Consider the following 16,857-nt stretch of genomic DNA (forward strand, 5'->3'; position numbering starts at 1 on the left):
TTGCTAGAGAACTTGGACTTTCTGGTAAGGGGAGGGAAGGTAGGATAATGAGTGCATGTGGAGGTTAGGGTGATAATGACTCCGGTGGGGAGTAAGGGCCCGATAAGATGTGGGGAAATGGCTTTGGAATGGGGAACGGTTGAGCGGTTCAGGCAAGATAAGTGGGCGTCCTCCCTTGCTTCGTTAATCGTACAAGGTAGTGCCACATCCTGGCCTCCCAGGTGCTGGGAGTTCTTCTACGTAAGCTTGTCAGTGTTTCTGGGAAGAAGAAATGAAGTTTAAAGTGACAGCAGGGAAAAGACATCTTATTTGCTGAGTATGTTAGGTATTATGTTAAAACAGCATCTCATCAAATGCTCACAGTGGCCCTAGGAGGGAGGTACTATCAAGAACTCTTTTGTAGATGTTTAGGTGGAGGCTCCAAGAGGTGTGGCTTGTTCAAGGTCACACAGCTAGTGAGCAGCAGAGCAGAAGCCTTCCTGACTCCAGAGGCTGAGGTCCTGACTACCCGTCCCTCTATATGACTGACTGACTATCTATCTATCTATCTATCTATCTATCTATCTATCTATCTATCTTTTGAGAGAGAGAGAGGGTGCGTGATCAAGCGGGAGCAGGCACACGAAGGGGAGGAGCAGAAGGAGAGGGAGAGAAAGAACCAAAGCAGGCTCTGCGCGCTCAGTTCATAGCCTGACATGGGGCTTGGTCCCATGAACTGTGAGATCATGACCTAAGCTGAAATCAAGAGTCAGGTGTTTAACCGACTGAGCCACCCAAGTGCCCCCGGATGACCTTTTTAATGAGGACTTCTATGCAGGCCCCACAGGGAACAGTCCCTCATGGACTGCGCTGATGATCTTGAATGAGGAAGATGCGTAAGGAGCTGAGGACACTCAGCCTAATGGAAGGCCTGCTCCTGGGTCCAGTTGGGAACCTGTGTCTGGCAAGACAAGGGCAAATTGAGGATGTTGCTGCCCTTTGTAAACACTTTTTATTTTGGGGCACCTGGGTGACTCCGTTGGTTAAACATCTAACTTCAGCTTAGGTCATGATCTCATGGTTTGTGGGTTTGAGCCTTGTATCGGGCTCTGTGCTGACAGCTCGGAGGCTGCTTCGGATTCTGTGTCTCCCTCTCTGCCTCTCCCCTGCTCACGTTCTGTCTCTCTCACTTTCAAAAATAAACATTAAAAAAATTAAAACAAATTTTCTATTTTCTGTGTGTGTGAGAGAAGGTACAAGTGAGGGGAGGGGCAGAGAGAGCGAGGAGACAGAATTCCAAGCAGGCTCCACACTGTCAGCATGGAGCATGATGTAGGGCTCAATCTCATGAACCATGAGATCATGACCTGTATGCTGCCCTTTTTGACGGCAAATTCTGCAGGCTGAGGGTGTAGAGAATAAGGTGAAAAAGTAGAGTGAGGTGGGGGCCTGCCAGGATGTTAGAAGTGGGGCACGCAGAAGTCCCGCAGAAGGCGACAGGCAGGGGAGTTAATAAGGTCCTTTACCGAAACATGGCATTGGGAGAGGAAATAATTACTAGTAGTAATAATAATCAGAGATAACAAAGTGGTGCTGGTGACAGTAGTTGCTACTGTGTTCTCACTGTGGACGGTGGCACCTCGCTATACAGTTTGCCTGATTTCCTCGTCCCTCACCACCCCATCCAGTAGACACTGCCGTCATCATCCCATTTTATAGACAAGGTCGCAAGATTCAGAGAGCGTTAGCAGTTTGGTTGCTAACCCGGGTGGCAGGTAGCTGTAGGGGCTCTGGCGCAGGCCTGCTGGAGCCCGTGTTCTCAACCACCGCGTCTGGTCCGAAGGAACCCTTGACTTGCTAAAATGTTGGCAGAGGAACATTTCCTGGCTGGCTCTGTCGGTAGAGCATGTGACTCTTGATCTTGGGGTTGTGAGTTCAAGTCCCATGTTGGGAGTAGAGATTATTTAAAAAAAAATAAGATCTTTAAAAAAAATAAAATTTTGGCAAAAAAATAAAGTGCAGAATGATGCGGGGATAGGGAGGCTTTCCTAAATAAAGAGGTATAAAGAAAATAAAGCATGTTCTACAAAACAAGGTTTTTATTTATTTATTTTTATTTATAAATCCCTTTTTCTGCACAACTGAACCGGGGCTGGGCCAGAGCATTTGTGTTTAGGGAAAGAAATGAGTTTCTGAAATTATTTCTTTAAAAATAATTGTTTGCAGTTACTCTGCAACAGACATACCGGGGGTTGAGAGTAGGTACAGTAAACTGGGAAGGGCCAGGTTTCACGGTTGGAACTGAAGGCAATGGAAGCGCTTTATTAAAAATAAAATTCTGGGGCGCCTTGCTGGCTCAGTCAGTTAAGCGTCTGACTTCGGCTCAGCTCATGATCTCACGGTTCGTGGGTTCGAGCCCCATATGGGGCTCTGTGCTGACAGCTCAAGAGCTTGGAGCCTGCTTTGGGTTCTGTGTCTCCTTCTCTCTCTGCCCCTCCCCCACTTGTGCTATGTCTCTCAAACATAAATAAATGTAAGAAAAAAGAATTCAGGGGCGCCTGGGTGGCTCAGTCGGTTAAGCCTCCAACTTCGGCTTAGGTCATGATCTCATGGTTCGTGGGTTGGAGCCCCACATCGGGCTCTGTGCTAACAGCTAGCTCAGAGCCTGGAGCCTGTTTCAGATTCTGTGTCTCCCTTTCTCTCTGATCCTCCCTTGCTCATGCTGTCTCTCTCTCTCAGAAAAAAACCCATAAAATTAAAAAAATAAAATAAAACGAAAGTATTTAGAAGAGTGGTTCTCAAACTTTAGCTTGCATAAATTACCCTTATGTTATTAAAATGCAGATTCCTGAGTCCCATCTCCAGAGTTGGTGATTCAGCGGGTCAGTGAGTAGACCTCAGAAATCTGTGTTTTTGTGTGTTTAAAATTTTTTTTTCTAAAACATGTTTTATATATTTATTTTGAGAGATAGAGCATGTGGTGGGGACGGCAGAGGGCCAGAGAGAGAGAGAAGGAGGGAGAGAGGGAGGGAAGGAGAGAGAATCCCAAGCAGGCTCTATGCTGTTAACACAGAACTGGTTGTGCGGCTCAGTCTCATGAACTGTGAGATCATGACATGAGCAAAAATCAAGAGTTGGACACTTAATAGACTGAGTTACCCAAGTGCCCCTCATTTTTTTTTTCTTGTGATGAGACCTTTTAGGATTTACTATTAGCAACTTTAAAATATGTAATAGTAGTCCATAATATAGTCCATGCCATATATTACATCCTCATGACTTATTTATTGTAGAACTGGAAGTTTGTAATCCTTCACTTATTTTGCTCACATCCCACCCCCTGCCTTTGGTAACCACTAAGCTGTTCTTTGTATCTGTGAGTTGGGTTTTTGTTTTTTAGGTTCCACATACAAGTGAGACCATATGGTATTTGTCTTTCTCTCTCTGACTTATTTCACAAGCATAATACCCTCCTGGTCCATCCATGTGTCACAAATGGCAAGATTTCATTCTTTTTTATGGCTGAATTATATTGCATTATATTCACATATATATATCACATTTTCTTTATCCATTCATCCATCAGTGGACATTTAGGTTGTTATCTTGTATGCTGCAGTGAATATATGAATGCATACATCTTTTTGAATTAATGTTTTTGTTTTCTTTGGATAAATACCCAGAAGTGGAATTGCTGAATCCTATGGGAGTTGTATTTTTAAGTCTTTGAGGAGCCTCCATACTGTTTTCCATAGTGGTTTCACTAATTCACATTCCCACCAACAGTATATGAGGGTTCCGTTTTCTCCATATCCTTGCCACCACTTGTTATTTATTGTCTTTTTGATAATAGCCATCCTAGCAGGGCTGAGATGATATCTCATTATGGCTTCAGTTTCCATTTCCCTGATGATTACTGATGTTGAGCATCCTTTGGTATACCTGTTGGCCATTTGTGTGCCTTCCCTGAAAAATATCTATTCAGATCTTCTGCCCATATTTCAATCAGATTTTTTAAACTATTGAATTGTATGAGTTCTTTATAGATCTTGTATATTAACCTCTTATCAGATACATGATTTGGAAATCTTTTTTCCCATTCAGTAGGTGGCCTTTTCATTTTGTTGACAGTTTCATTTGCTGTGTGGAAACTTTTTAGTTTGAGATAGTCCCATTTGTTTATTTTTGCTTTTGTTGCTTTTGCTGTTAGTGTCAGATTCAAAAAGTCATTGTCAAGCATTATGTTAAGGAGCTTTAGGTCTATGTTTTCTTCTAGGAGTTTTATGTTTTCAGGTCTTATGTTCAAGTCTTTAACCCATTTTGAGTCAGTTTTTTTGTTTTGTTTTTAAAAATTTTTTAGATGTTTTATTTATTTCTGAGAGAGAGAGAGAGAGAGAGAGAGAGACAGCATGAGCAGGGAAGGGTCAGAGAGAGAGGGAGACACAGGATCTGAAGCAGGCTCCAGGCTCTGAGCTGGCAGTCAGCACAGAACCTGACGTGGGGCTTGAACCCACAAACTGTGAGATCATGACCTGAGCCGAAGTCGGACGTTTAACCGACTGAACCACCCAGGAGCCCCTTGAGTCAGATTTTGTGTATGATATGAAATAGGGTCCAGTTTCATTCTTTTGCATGTGGCTGTCCAGTTTTCCAAACACTATTTGTTGAGAGGACAAATAGTCCTTTCCCCGCTTTGTATTCTTGGCTCATTCGTTGTAAATTAATTGCCCAAATGTGCGTGGGTTTATTTCTGGACTCTCTGTTGGCTACCATTGATCTATGTGTCTGTTTTTATGGCAATGCCATACTGTTTTGATTACTAAAGTTTTGTAATATAGTAGTATAATCAGAGACTGTGATACCTTCAGCTTTGTTCTTCTTCCTCAAGATTGCTTTGGGTATTCTGGGTCTTTTGTGGTTCCAGATAAATTTTAGTGTAGTTTGTTCTATTTCTATGAAAAAATGCCGTTGGAATTTTGATAGGGAGTGCATTGAATCTGTAGAGTGCTTTGGGTAATATGGAAATTTTAACACTATTCTTCCAATTCATATCATAGAATATCTTTCCATTTATTTGTGTCTTCAGTTTATTCTTTAGTGTCTTATAATTTTCAGTGTATAGGTCTTTTACCTCCTTGGTTAAATTTATTCTTAGCTATTTTATTTTTGATGCACTTATAAGTGGGATTTTCTTAATTTCTCTTTCTGATTATTCATTATTAGCGCATTAAAACATAACAGATTTTTGCATGCTGATTTTGTATCCTGCAGCTTTACTGAATTTGTTTATTCTAACAGTTTTTTGCTGGATTGTTTAGGGTTTTCTATATATAATACGTTTTCTGCAAATGGTGGCAATTTTACTTCTTCTTTTCCAATTTGGATGCCTTTTATCTCTTGCCTCATTGGTCTTGCCTGGGGTTCCAGTACTGTGTTGAATAAGGAGGTGAGAGTGGGCATCCTCGTTCTGTTCCTAATCTTAGAGGAAATGTTTTCAGCCTTTCACCATGGAGTATGATGTTAGCTGGGGGCTTGTTGTCACTGGCCTTTGTTAAGCTGAGGTATGTTCCCTTGTACCTACTTTTTTTGAGAGTTTTTAATCAGTAATGGGTGTTGAATTTTGTCAAATGCTTTTTCTGCACGGTTGAGATGGTCTGATTTTTATCCCTCGTTTTGTTATTATAATGTAAGAAACCAACATTAAAAAAAGATTTTAGGGGTGCCTGTGTGGCTCGGTTGGTGAAGCCTGCAGTTCTTGATTTTGGCTCTGGTCATGATTTTGCAGTTCATGAAGTTGAGCCCTGTGAGATCTGACAGCGTAGAGCCTGCTCAGGATTCTCTCTGTCTCTCTCTGCCCCTCCCCTACTTGAGCATGAGCACATGCTCTCTCAAAAATAAATAAACTTAAAAAAAAAATAAGATTTTATTTTTAAGTAATATTTACCCCCAACATGGGGCTCAAACTTACAACCCCAAGATCAAGAGTCTCAGCTCTACCCACTGAGCCAGCCAGGTGCCCCCGAAATCTGCCTTTTTGAAACGGTATTTTTACAGGTATGCCTCTGACCATACTTTAGAAATGTTGAATTAGGAAAAGAAGACTGAAAAGGAGAAAAACAACAGAATTATAAAAAGTACTGACTCCATAAAGAGTCAAGAAAGGAGAGAAAAAGAAATAGAACAGGTAGGAAAAATAGGCATAGAAGATGATAAAATTAAATCTAAATACATAGGTTATATTAAATGCAAAAAGAAAAAATCAACTATATGTTGTTTAGAGAAATAGTATAGAATGTAAATTGAAAGTAGAAGAATGGAATAAGATGTACCTGTGAATACTTAAAAAAAAAAATCTGTGGGGTGCCTGGGTGGCTCAACCGGTTGAGCCTCTGACTCTTGATTTAGGCTCAGGTCTGTGGGATCGAGCCCCATGTCAGGCTCTGTGCTGAGAATGGAGCCTGCTTAAGATTCTGTCTCTCTTCCTCTGCCCCTCTCTCCAGCTCGTGTTCTCTCAAATAAAATTAAAAATTAAAAAAAACAAAACTGTGGCTATACTATGAGGCATGAGTCCAAATACATTTTAAAGAAAATGAAGACAAGGCTGTGTAGCAACAGTTTCCATGCAAAGAGGAAACAAGCACAGAGCAGGGAGGGGATGGTCACAGACTGAGTCCAAAACAGATGCAAACAGTGATGACCCGAATCTTCCTGCTGCTTCTATACAGGTTTTGCACATGCAGATGGCTTCTCCTTGGTGATTCACTTCTGGGTGGGACTTCTCCCCTGGTACCTGCAGCTATGGTCTAGGATTTTAGTCTGATATAGAGTTCCCAGAAATTGAAGAGAAAGCAGCCCACTGAGTGCAGTGACCCCCACATGCTCTAACAGTCTGCCTGGTGGGCTGAGCTGGTACAAGTAGGGTGGGGAAGGGTATCAGGAAGCCTTGAACCCCCTTGATCCCACTGACTGGGAGCGTGTTTGGTTAGCCAGATCAAATCAGCAGCTGGACATTGAATCCCTAACCGCAAAGTACCCTGTAGGACTGTGAGCGGACAGTGTAATAATTGTCATGGTATTTGCCTTCAGGGCGCTCAACATCTAGACAAGGGGCAGTTTACTGTAACTGAAATAAAACTTTGGAAATCAGGCAGACATAGAGAGCTTATCTGGTTGATTCTGACCAGCTGCCATTTTAGCTGTGGCCTGGGCACTGAGGGCTAATGATGCCTGTGTGTGTGGGTGGTGTAAATAGTAGTTACAAGTAAGGGTGGTTAGTTTGCTCTGCCACCTTTGCTATCTAAGATAGCACCTTTGTCACATAGTCATCATCCTAACTCTTACCCTCTTTGGATTTTTTTCTCCGTACTTAATACCAGTTGTTATTTTAATATATGTCTGTTTGCTTCTGATCTGTCATCCTATCTAGAGTGTAAGTGCCACGTGGGCAAGAACTTTGTTTTGTTCCCTTCGTCCCCAGTGCCTGGAATGGTGCTAGGCTCTGTGGAAGGAAAAAGGACTTTGAGAGTTGACTTGTGGCAGGTACTCTGCTAAGCATTTTATTTTATTTAAAAAATTTTTAAAAATACTTATTTTTGAGAGAAAGAGGTGTACAGTACAAGTTAGGGAGAGACAGAGAGACACAGAATCTGAAGCAGCCTCCAGGCTTCGAGCTGTCAGCACAGAGCCTATTGTGGGGCTTGAACTCACTAACCATGAGGTCATGACCTGAGCTGAAGTCAGACGTTTAACTGAGCCACCCAGGCACCCCTCTGCTAAGCATTTTATATACGTGATCTCATTTTATCCAAACAACTTTTGAAGTAGCTACCCCCAAAATGAGGAAATGGATATCAGTGAGATTAAGGAAATGACCCGAGGTTGTATAATCTGTTAAGCGGCGGAGCCTGAATTTGGATCCTGGCCTGACTAACTGTGGAATTCAACTGTTCCCTTTTGCTGCTTTCCTTCCACAGGGTCTGGAGACATGGCCCGAAGGGCTCTCAAGCTTGCTTCGTGGACCAGCATGGCTCTCGCTGCCTCTGGCTTCTATCTCTACAGCAACAAGTACTTGGATCCTAATGATTTTGGTGCCGTCAGGGTGGGCAGAGCAGTTGCAACGGTAGGTTTTTCTCATTGTCAGGGTGGCAGAGGGACTGGTGTATCACCTGCAGGTGTTCGTACATGTAACAGATGTACATGCCAGCCACACGTGTGGAGCTGCAGGTGTGCCCTTCTGTGTGCAAAGCTCCCTCGACACGCTAACACAGGTGTGCACCCTCATGCACCTATATTCCCGTATACACAATCTCTGTCCTACTGAGCTGGAACAGAATGGGATTGTACAGGGTCTCTGTTCTGAAGCCTTTACAGGGTAGGTTCTGTGTATAATTTTAGTGACAGGCCTGGACCGGTGCTCCTCAGCAAATGTATGTGGAAAGACTATGCAGCTTTGATTAAACTCTACCAGAAAACTTGAGTTTCTCTCCAGTGAGCTGGTGGGAGTGGCTCCTGATGCAGGGCTCATACTCAGAGCATCTGGGCCTTGGAGAACTGTAGGGATCCTCTCGAACCCTCTAACAGAATCCGAGGGGCTCCTGGGTGGCTCAGTCGGTTGAGTGTCTGACTTTGGCTCAGGCCCTGATCTCATGGTTCATGAGTTTGAGCCCCGCATCGGACTTGCTTCTATCAGTGCAGAGCCCACTTTGGATCCTCTGTCCCCCTGCCTCTCTCTGCCCCTCCCCCCACTCACACTGTGTCAAAAATAAATAAACATTAAAAAAGAGAGAGAGTCTGAGTTGAATATTTCACTATTAGAGATTTTCTCCAGTGGTGCAGGAACATCCTCCCTGTGTGATCGTGTCCTCTTAACTCTGCTGGAAGGAGCTCTCCCAGACGTGCATATATAACTGCCCCATGGGTGGGTCGGTTGCTACATGCTTCATGTTTTCTTGCCTCCTTTGTCTGCTGCAGGATGAACTCTTCCTTTCTTCCCCCTGGCATAGATACACGCAAATGCACCGTCTGTTTGGGTTGTTGTCTAATCATTTCCTTAATACTTGGTGCTGTGAAGCCTTCTCCCTACCTAGTCATAGAATCTGACAGACAAATAGATAAGAGAGGTCTTTGAGAGGTCCCACCCACATCCAGCTTTGAGGGAACTGATGGTTGAGGAGTGCTCACGTGAATGGGTCAAAAACCAATGGGTTTGTTTTAAAGCCATGGGTTGGGTCAAGATGTGTGACTCAGTGACCACCGCTATGGGACCTTCGACCCGGAGTGAGACCCATAGGCTGGGAGTCAGGATGAGTGCCCTTGGGGAAGCAGGCTTTGATGGAACCTTAGGGGTTTGGATACAGTTGATCTTTAACAATGGGTTAGGGTGCCGACACCCATGCAGTCAGAAATCCACGTATAATGTTTACTCCCCCAGAGCGTAATAACTTAGCCTACTGTTGACTGGCCTTACAGATAATGTGAAGAGTCGATTCACACATTATTTGTATGCCATATGTATTATATACTGTATTCTTATAATAAACTAATCTAGAAAAAATGTTATTAAGAAAATCATAAGGACAGGATGCCTAGGTGGCTCAGTTGGTTAAGCGTCTGACTTGGCTCAGGCCATGATCTTAGGGTTTGTGGGTTCGAGCCCCTTGTCAGACTCTCTGATGTCAGTGCAGAGCCCACCTCGAATCCTCTGTCTCCCTCTCTCCCTGCCCCTCCCTCCACCTCTCTCTCGCACATGCATGTGGTCTCAAAAATAAATAAACATTAAAAAAAATCATAAGAGAAAATACATTTATAGTACCATACTGTAATTTACCAATAAAACCCCATGTGTAAGTGGACCTGCATAGTTCAAACCCATATTGTTCAAGGGCCAACTGTAGCTGGGAATGAGGGAGGAACGTATTTATCAGTAATTTATAAACTAGTCACTAGGCTGTGCATTCTTTAAAGGCCAGGGCTCTGATCTTGATCAGCCTTGTGCATTGTTCAGTGACCAACTCCTGCTCACAGTTGGCACTCACCATGTTTATGTCAAGTGGAATAAAGCTTTGAGAGTGTAGACAGGGGAGCAGACTCCTCTAGGTATCAGCCTTGTAAGCCCCTTACCTTCCAGGGCCCTCAGTTGCTCAGTCCTAAAAAGGAAGGTTTGGCCTAGGTAATCCTCAGGCCTCTTCCATGTCTGAGATATTCAGAAGCCTGTAATTTCCTGATTTCACCAAGAATATGGGGACTTATCCTGGACTTTTGGCCAAGGGGCCCAGAATCAAAACTTAGGCTGCTAGAGGAAACAAGTGTAAACTGATGTTTACTTGTGGTAATAAGTTTATCCAACAGCATTCATTCAACTAGTCTTTACTGAGCCTTTAGCTATGTGCCGGGCACTGTAAAAAGGTGCTGAGGCACGGTGATGAGCAGGAAGGACAAGCCTCTGTGTGTCTAGAGCTGGAATTCTAGCAAAGAGGAGATAGTCCAATACAAGGAAACAAATGAGCAAGGTAATTTCAGATATGATAATTTTCTTAGGATAAATAATTGAGAGTTCCTGGTGGGTGGGGCAGCCTTAGATTAGGGTTGCCACAGAGGCGGTATTTGTGCAGACCTCTGATGGACAGGAAGAAGCCAGCCAGGCTAAGATCTGGGGCCAGAGCATCGTAGGGGAGGGGTTGTTGATTGCTCTAGACACACCGCCTCTTTCAGGGGCCTGTGGCACAGGGCCGAGGTGGGGAGCAATATTCAATGTCCAGGTGCTAAACCTCTCTTTCCCTTGGTTCCCAGACAGCTGTCATCAGTTACGACTATCTCACCTCCCTGAGGAGTGTCCCTTATGGCTCAGAGGAGTACTTGCAGCTTCGATCCAAGGTAAGGAACCCATGGACCCATCTGAGTCAGGCCAGGACTGGGTAAGTCCTGAAGTACCTGCAAACCCAGTGAGCTTCTTGTGGGTCGCTGAAGTGGGGGCAGGAGCTGTGCAGAGATTGAGGCTGGGGGCTTGGAGGTAAGGGCCAGAGGATCTTTCCTCATTGGAGGTGTTTCTGTGCTGATGAGCCGGGCTGCCAGGCCAACATCAAGCTGGATCCTGTGATACTGAGGTTATTAATATACAAGGCACTGTTGGGGAGGCTGGTGTGTGTTTCTGGGGAGCACAAGGTGTCCGGGATGACTCAGGAGGGATGAAGGCTCTGTTCCTGAGATAACTCAGTTGGATTCCGAAGTGCTTTGTCAGGCAAAACCCAGTTGAAAGAGGTTAATTGCTTTCCTGTCCTTTCAAGGCTATACAGGGGTTCCTCTGGGTGGAGCTATTGACCCCACTCCCTGGCTCCTCACCTGGAACAGGTGAGATGAGTTGGGGCATCACACAAGAGGGCATTTTTTTGGATGTGAGTTGAGTTTGGGGTCAAGTGTAGATACTTTTGGTTCCTCCAGAGAGAGGTTTGTGATAGACCTGTATGTCTTTGCTCAGCCTGGAATGCCCTTGGCCCCTTAGAAAATCTCTAGTCATCCTTCTGGCCTCAGCTCAAATACCTCTCCTCCGTGACACTTTTCCTTCTCAATCATTCCTGGTGGATGGGGTAATCCATTTTAAAATTTTTATTTAAACTTTTCATCATACAAATTCCAACCATTAGCAAGAGTAGAGAGAATAGTATAATGAGCCCTATGGCACTGTCGTCCAACTTCAGACATTATCAACGTTTTGTCAGTCTTGTGTCATCTACTCTCCCATTCATTCATCCATTTATTTTTGCTGAAATATTTAATTTTTTTAATGTTTATTTTTGAGAGAGAGACAGAGAATGAATGGAGGAAGGGCAGAGATAGAGTAAGACACAAAATGTGAAGCAGGCTTCAGGCTCTGAGCTGTCAGCACAGAGTCTGACACGGGGTTCGAACTTATGAAGCATGAGATCATGACCTGAGCCAAAGTTGGCGCTTAACGCTTAACCATTGAGCCATCCAGGAGCCCCTTTACTGAAATATTTAAAAGTAAATCTCAGGCATCATATTATTTCATCTGAAACTACTTCACTTTGTCTCTCTAATAGTTAAGTACCTTAATAAAGCTACAATACCATACTCATAACTAACAAAATTTATAATATGTCTTTTAAAAAATGTTTTATTTATTTATTTATTAAAATTTTTTTTTTTGGTTTTTATTTATTTCTGAGAGAGAGACAGCATGAGTAGGGGAGGGTCAGCGAGAGAGGGAGACACAGAATCTGAAGCAGGCTCCAGGCTCTGAGCTGGCTGTCAGAACAGAGCCCAACGCAGGGCTCGAACCCACGAACTATGAGATCATGACCCGAACCGAAGTTGGACGCTTAACTGACTGAGTCACCCAGGCGCCCCAATAATATGTCTTTAATAATTTTTTAATTGAAAAAATTTTTTTAGTGTTTATTTTTTGAGAGAGAGAAACAGAGTGTGAGTGGGGGAGGTGTAGAGAGAGAGGGAGACATGGAATCTGAAGCAGGCTCCAGGCTCTGAGCTGTCAGCACAGAGCCTGATGTTGGGCTTGAACTTACGATCTGCGAGATCATGACCTGAGCCAAAGTTGGCGCTTAACTGACTGAGCCACCCAGGAGCCTCTGTCCTTAATAACTTCTAATAGCTAGTGTATACTCAAGTATCCCTGGTCCCAAAAACGTCTTTTTAAAGTTGGTTCATTACAATCTGGATACACATGAAGTGGCATATGTTGTATTAGGAAACATCAACCAAAATTTTCTAGAATCTATAATATCTCTCTTCCCTCCTCCCCTCTCCTTTTTTTTGAGCTATTTGCTTTATTGAAAGCAGATCATTTGTCCTGTAGAATTTTCCATATTTAGGATTTGGCTGATTGCATCCTCAAAGTGTCATTTAATGGGAACTACATTCACATGGCAGGCAAGTATATAACATTTGAACATACAAAATGATCCTCCTGTCTCTGTTCCTCACATACCTAGTGTTCCTCCCTGGGAGTGATGACATCTTATCTCGTGTGTCCTTCCAGAGATATCCTCCTATTTGAATTTAATCACTCTGTCTTCTTTATTCCTATGAAAGATGATAATTGGTTACATGTCTCTCACTTTAGAATAGAGATTCTTGGGGCGCCTGGGTGGCTCAGTTGGTTAAGTGTCCGGCTTCGGCTCAGGTCATGATCTCGCAGTTCGTAAGTTCAAGCCCAACATCAGGCTCTGTGCTGACAGCTCAGAGCCTGGAGCCTGCTTCAGATTCTGTGTCTCCCTCTCTCTCTAACCCTACCCTGCTCGCGCTGTCTCTCTCTCTCTCAGAAATAAATAAAACATTAAAAAAAATTAAAAAAATAGAATAGAGATTCTTTTAGATCAGGGATTGAGTCATTTTATTCTGCATTTTCTACCTCTAGTGATGATGCCTAGGACTGAACTGACTTAATACCTGTTTCGGGCTGTACCCTGCTAGCTCCTTCCTTGGGAGAGGACCTAGAAAGGGCGCTGGGTTTGTATTTGGAAAACTTGAATTTGTGCTCTGTCTTTGGGATAGAAGTCCGATGTCTACTGGGAGGTGTTCTCCCGTGAGGACAGAGACTTGGTCTGTATATCTCCGTGTCTGTAGCACCTACAGCAGGACCTTGGACATAGTAGGTCCTGAATAAATATTTGTTGAGCAAATGAATGAAAAGAATGTTAGTTCATATTGGGATATCTCAAAGCCCTCCATCTCTGGGACTTAATGCCAAACTCCTGCTTTTCCCCCGGCCCTCTTTCTCCATCTAACCAGTGCTCTGGGCCTTGGAGCCCACCAAAGTGACATTCTGCACCTAGGCCAGGCCAGGGCACAGGGGCAAGTGCCCTGCAGAGGAAGCGGGGGATGGGTGATGTGCAGACAGTTGTCCTCATGTGTAAGTCATCTGAAAGGCAGTGGTGCTGCAGCTCCTGGTGAAGTTGATGGCTTCGCAGGTTGTAGGAAGGAAAGTGCAGTGTGATATTTGACAGGAGGTAGCATGTGGTAGCTGGTACTGAGAGCGGGTGCAGGCTGGTCCCCGGGAGTTGTGCCTGGGTAGGGAGCTGGCTGGCACTAAAGAGCATGAGTAAATACTGCAGGGTGTGTTCTTCCTTTGGACGCTTATCTGTTCTCTTCTTCGTGACTGATAAAGGAATGAGTAAAGGGTAAAACATAATTATCTCACCTGTCAAGCCAGTGTCCCCAGGTCCCGGAGTATGCTAGAGCCAAGAGACAGTGACTTAGAGAAGCACTTTCAAGGTTGGTGCTCGGCTGGCTGGTATCTCAGTGACTCAGCCTCACATCAGGAGGGGGTGGGAGTCACAGTGAAGTAGTGTTTTTAGGGGCTTGGTGGCACTTTGCTGGGCAGCTGAGGAGGTGTGATGAAGCCCCGATGCTTTAGAGAGCCAGACTCCCCGTGCCCAAGATGCTTATAAACAGAGACGACAGGTGTGAACTGAGGCAGAAAGGAGTCCACAAGGCAGAAAGAAGTCACGGCTGGTGTGGATGCCCAGACTGGGCTGGAGGAGGCAGGGTTGCCTTGATTCTGACTGAGGTGTTGGGGTATGGTAGACATATGTTCATTTTTTGGTAAGAGCCATTCTTGTTTTGAGGAGTAGCATCCAAAACTTCCTTTGGAGAACCACTCATATTTCAAGTATTTACCATGAGGTTGGAGTGAGGCTCACCCCACCCTCAGCTCCAAGAGGGAGCATGTGACTTAGGCCATCTATAGAGTCCATTCCTCTGGCCCTAGAGATTGATTCGAGGATGGGCACCTGAGCCAGTATTGGTCAGTGAACATCAGGTCCAGGGCTTTTGGGGGTATCTCTCATATGACACTGCCTTTTCTGCTGTATTAGCTATGAGTATAGGATGTTGACTCAGAGCTGCTGGCAGCCATTTTGCCACCATGAGGGGAAAGCCCGTCTGTGAATGGAATCAGTATTGTGGAGAGAAGTAATCATTTGAATCTCTAGATCTTGCTGAGCCTGGAGTAGAATTTCCAGTTATATGTGCCAGGAAATTCTCTTTTGGCTTCAGATGGTTTGAGATCAGTTTTCTGTTATTTGCAATCAAATGAATCTTGATACACTAGGGATTCTTGGAGAAGCATGCTGGATTTTTTTTTAAGCTTATTCATTTATTTTGAGAGAGAGAGAAGTAGGGGAGGGGCAGAGTGAGAGGGGGACAGAGGATCCAGAGTGGGCAGAGAGCTCGATGTGGGGCTGGAACTCATGAACCATGAGATCATGACCTGAGCCAAAAGCAAATGCTTAACCTACTGAGCCACCCAGGCACCCCATAAGAAGCATGCTGGATCTTGAAACACATTTAAGGCTTTGATAGATCACAGGAGAAAGAAATGAAATTCAAAGAAAGAAATGAAATTTAGAAATTCCAAGGCGTGAACAGGGTGAGGAGAGGTTTGCATGGTGCAGAGTAGTATTTGAGCCATTTTGGGTCTGGCTCCTGGTCTGCCACCAAGCACCTCTACTTCCCTATCTGGCCGTGGCCTTTGCCCCAGATGAATTTGTAAGAACAGAGATGAGAAGCTTTATTTAATTAAATACCGTGGATTATTTAATCTAGCCAGAGAGGAGATCAAAGTGCACAAGGTTTGCCTCAGCAGCTCCATATCATTTTAATGATTTCCTATTTTCCTTATTTCTACATTTGTTAATTGGCATTCTTCTGTAGGGAAGAGCCATCCCTTCTCCTTCAGGTAATTAGTTTTTATCACTATGAACTCATGGATATTTATTTTAGTTTACGGGTTCCAATCCAAAGCAATCCTTAATTTATTGTTCAGATTATTCTAATTTTGGTCATTGGGAGCCCTTTCAGGTTGATTCCTGTGTCCTTTTGTATGTCTCTGTTCTTTTTTTGAGCACTGTCTTAACTTTCTAAGACCCTGACTTATTTTGTATTTTCCTTGCCCCAGCCCTATCGCCTTTTATTGGAGATTGGTATTTAGAAACCAAGATGTTGGTGCTAGGTCTGCATATTGCCCCCGGAGTGCCATTGTTTCCAGAAGACAAGTTACAAAATATATGTATGTATACTTACTCATGCATACACACACTTTCCTATTAAAAAACCTTGAGTTCGGGGCACCTGGGTGGCTCAGTCGGTTGAGCATCCGACCTCGTCTCAGGTCATGATCTCACGGTTAGTGGGTTCAAGCCCCACATCAGGCTCTGTGCTGATAGCTAGCTCAGAGCCTGGAACCTGTTTCGGATACTATATCTCGCTCTCTCTCTGACCCTCCCCTGCTCTCTCTCTCTCTTTCTCTCTCTCTCTCTCTGTCAGAAATAAATAAAACATTAAAAAAAAAAAACCTTGAGTTCATACTGATATCTCCAATTTCAATCTAACATCATAGAGTTTATTTTAACTCTCTCCGATTCCTTATGTGTAACTTATTTCTCTGACAGTGAGCAACCAGCCTCTTATTATCTGTAATATATTCATGTACACTTGTTCAACCCTAATATACTCTGAAATAGTTAAGATCCCTGAGGCATATCAGAGCAGAGACAGTGGCCCAAGCTGGGTGAGACTGAATGAGTTAAGTGGGTATTCGAGCTGGGTTTGGAAAGGGGGTTGGCTTGAAACGTGTAACACTGGGGCCTGGTGATTTGGGCTGAGATTGATGGGTAAAATTTTGGGGATTGTCTATAAGAAACAGAGATTAGTTCAGTGTTACTGGGGACTAGGGTATGGATGAGTGAAGGAGCATACTGGCAAAGAGAATCAGAGCTAGGTCACAGAGGGACGAGAGGTCAAGATTTATACCAGAGGTAGCAGGGAGCTATGGCAAGTTCTTGGGTAAAGTTTTGGTAGGCCTTCAGGAAATAAGAATGCTTGAAGTCATCAGTCACTGAATAT

General features: G+C 43.9%; 1 protein-coding gene across 2 annotated transcripts in view; it reads left to right on the forward strand.

Moving 5' to 3' along the window:
* Positions 1-16,857, forward strand: part of ADCK1 (aarF domain containing kinase 1) — a 117,949-nt gene that overhangs the window by 4,786 nt on the left and 96,306 nt on the right. The window contains exons 1-3 of one of the 2 annotated variants that reach the window (XM_039232361.1): positions 7,440-7,518; positions 7,953-8,098; positions 10,768-10,851. In XM_039232361.1, the coding sequence (XP_039088292.1) occupies positions 7,964-8,098; positions 10,768-10,851 (219 nt within the window). In that variant the 5' untranslated portion in view covers positions 7,440-7,518; positions 7,953-7,963. Of the gene's footprint in view, positions 1-7,439; positions 7,519-7,952; positions 8,099-10,767; positions 10,852-16,857 lie in introns of those variants that run through there. The other variant, XM_039232360.1, reaches the window with a different exon arrangement.

This window comes from Hyaena hyaena, unplaced genomic scaffold, assembly GCF_003009895.1.
Source record: "Hyaena hyaena isolate Hyena2069 unplaced genomic scaffold, ASM300989v1 scaffold_65, whole genome shotgun sequence".
NCBI classification, from domain to species: Eukaryota; Metazoa; Chordata; class Mammalia; order Carnivora; family Hyaenidae; genus Hyaena; species Hyaena hyaena.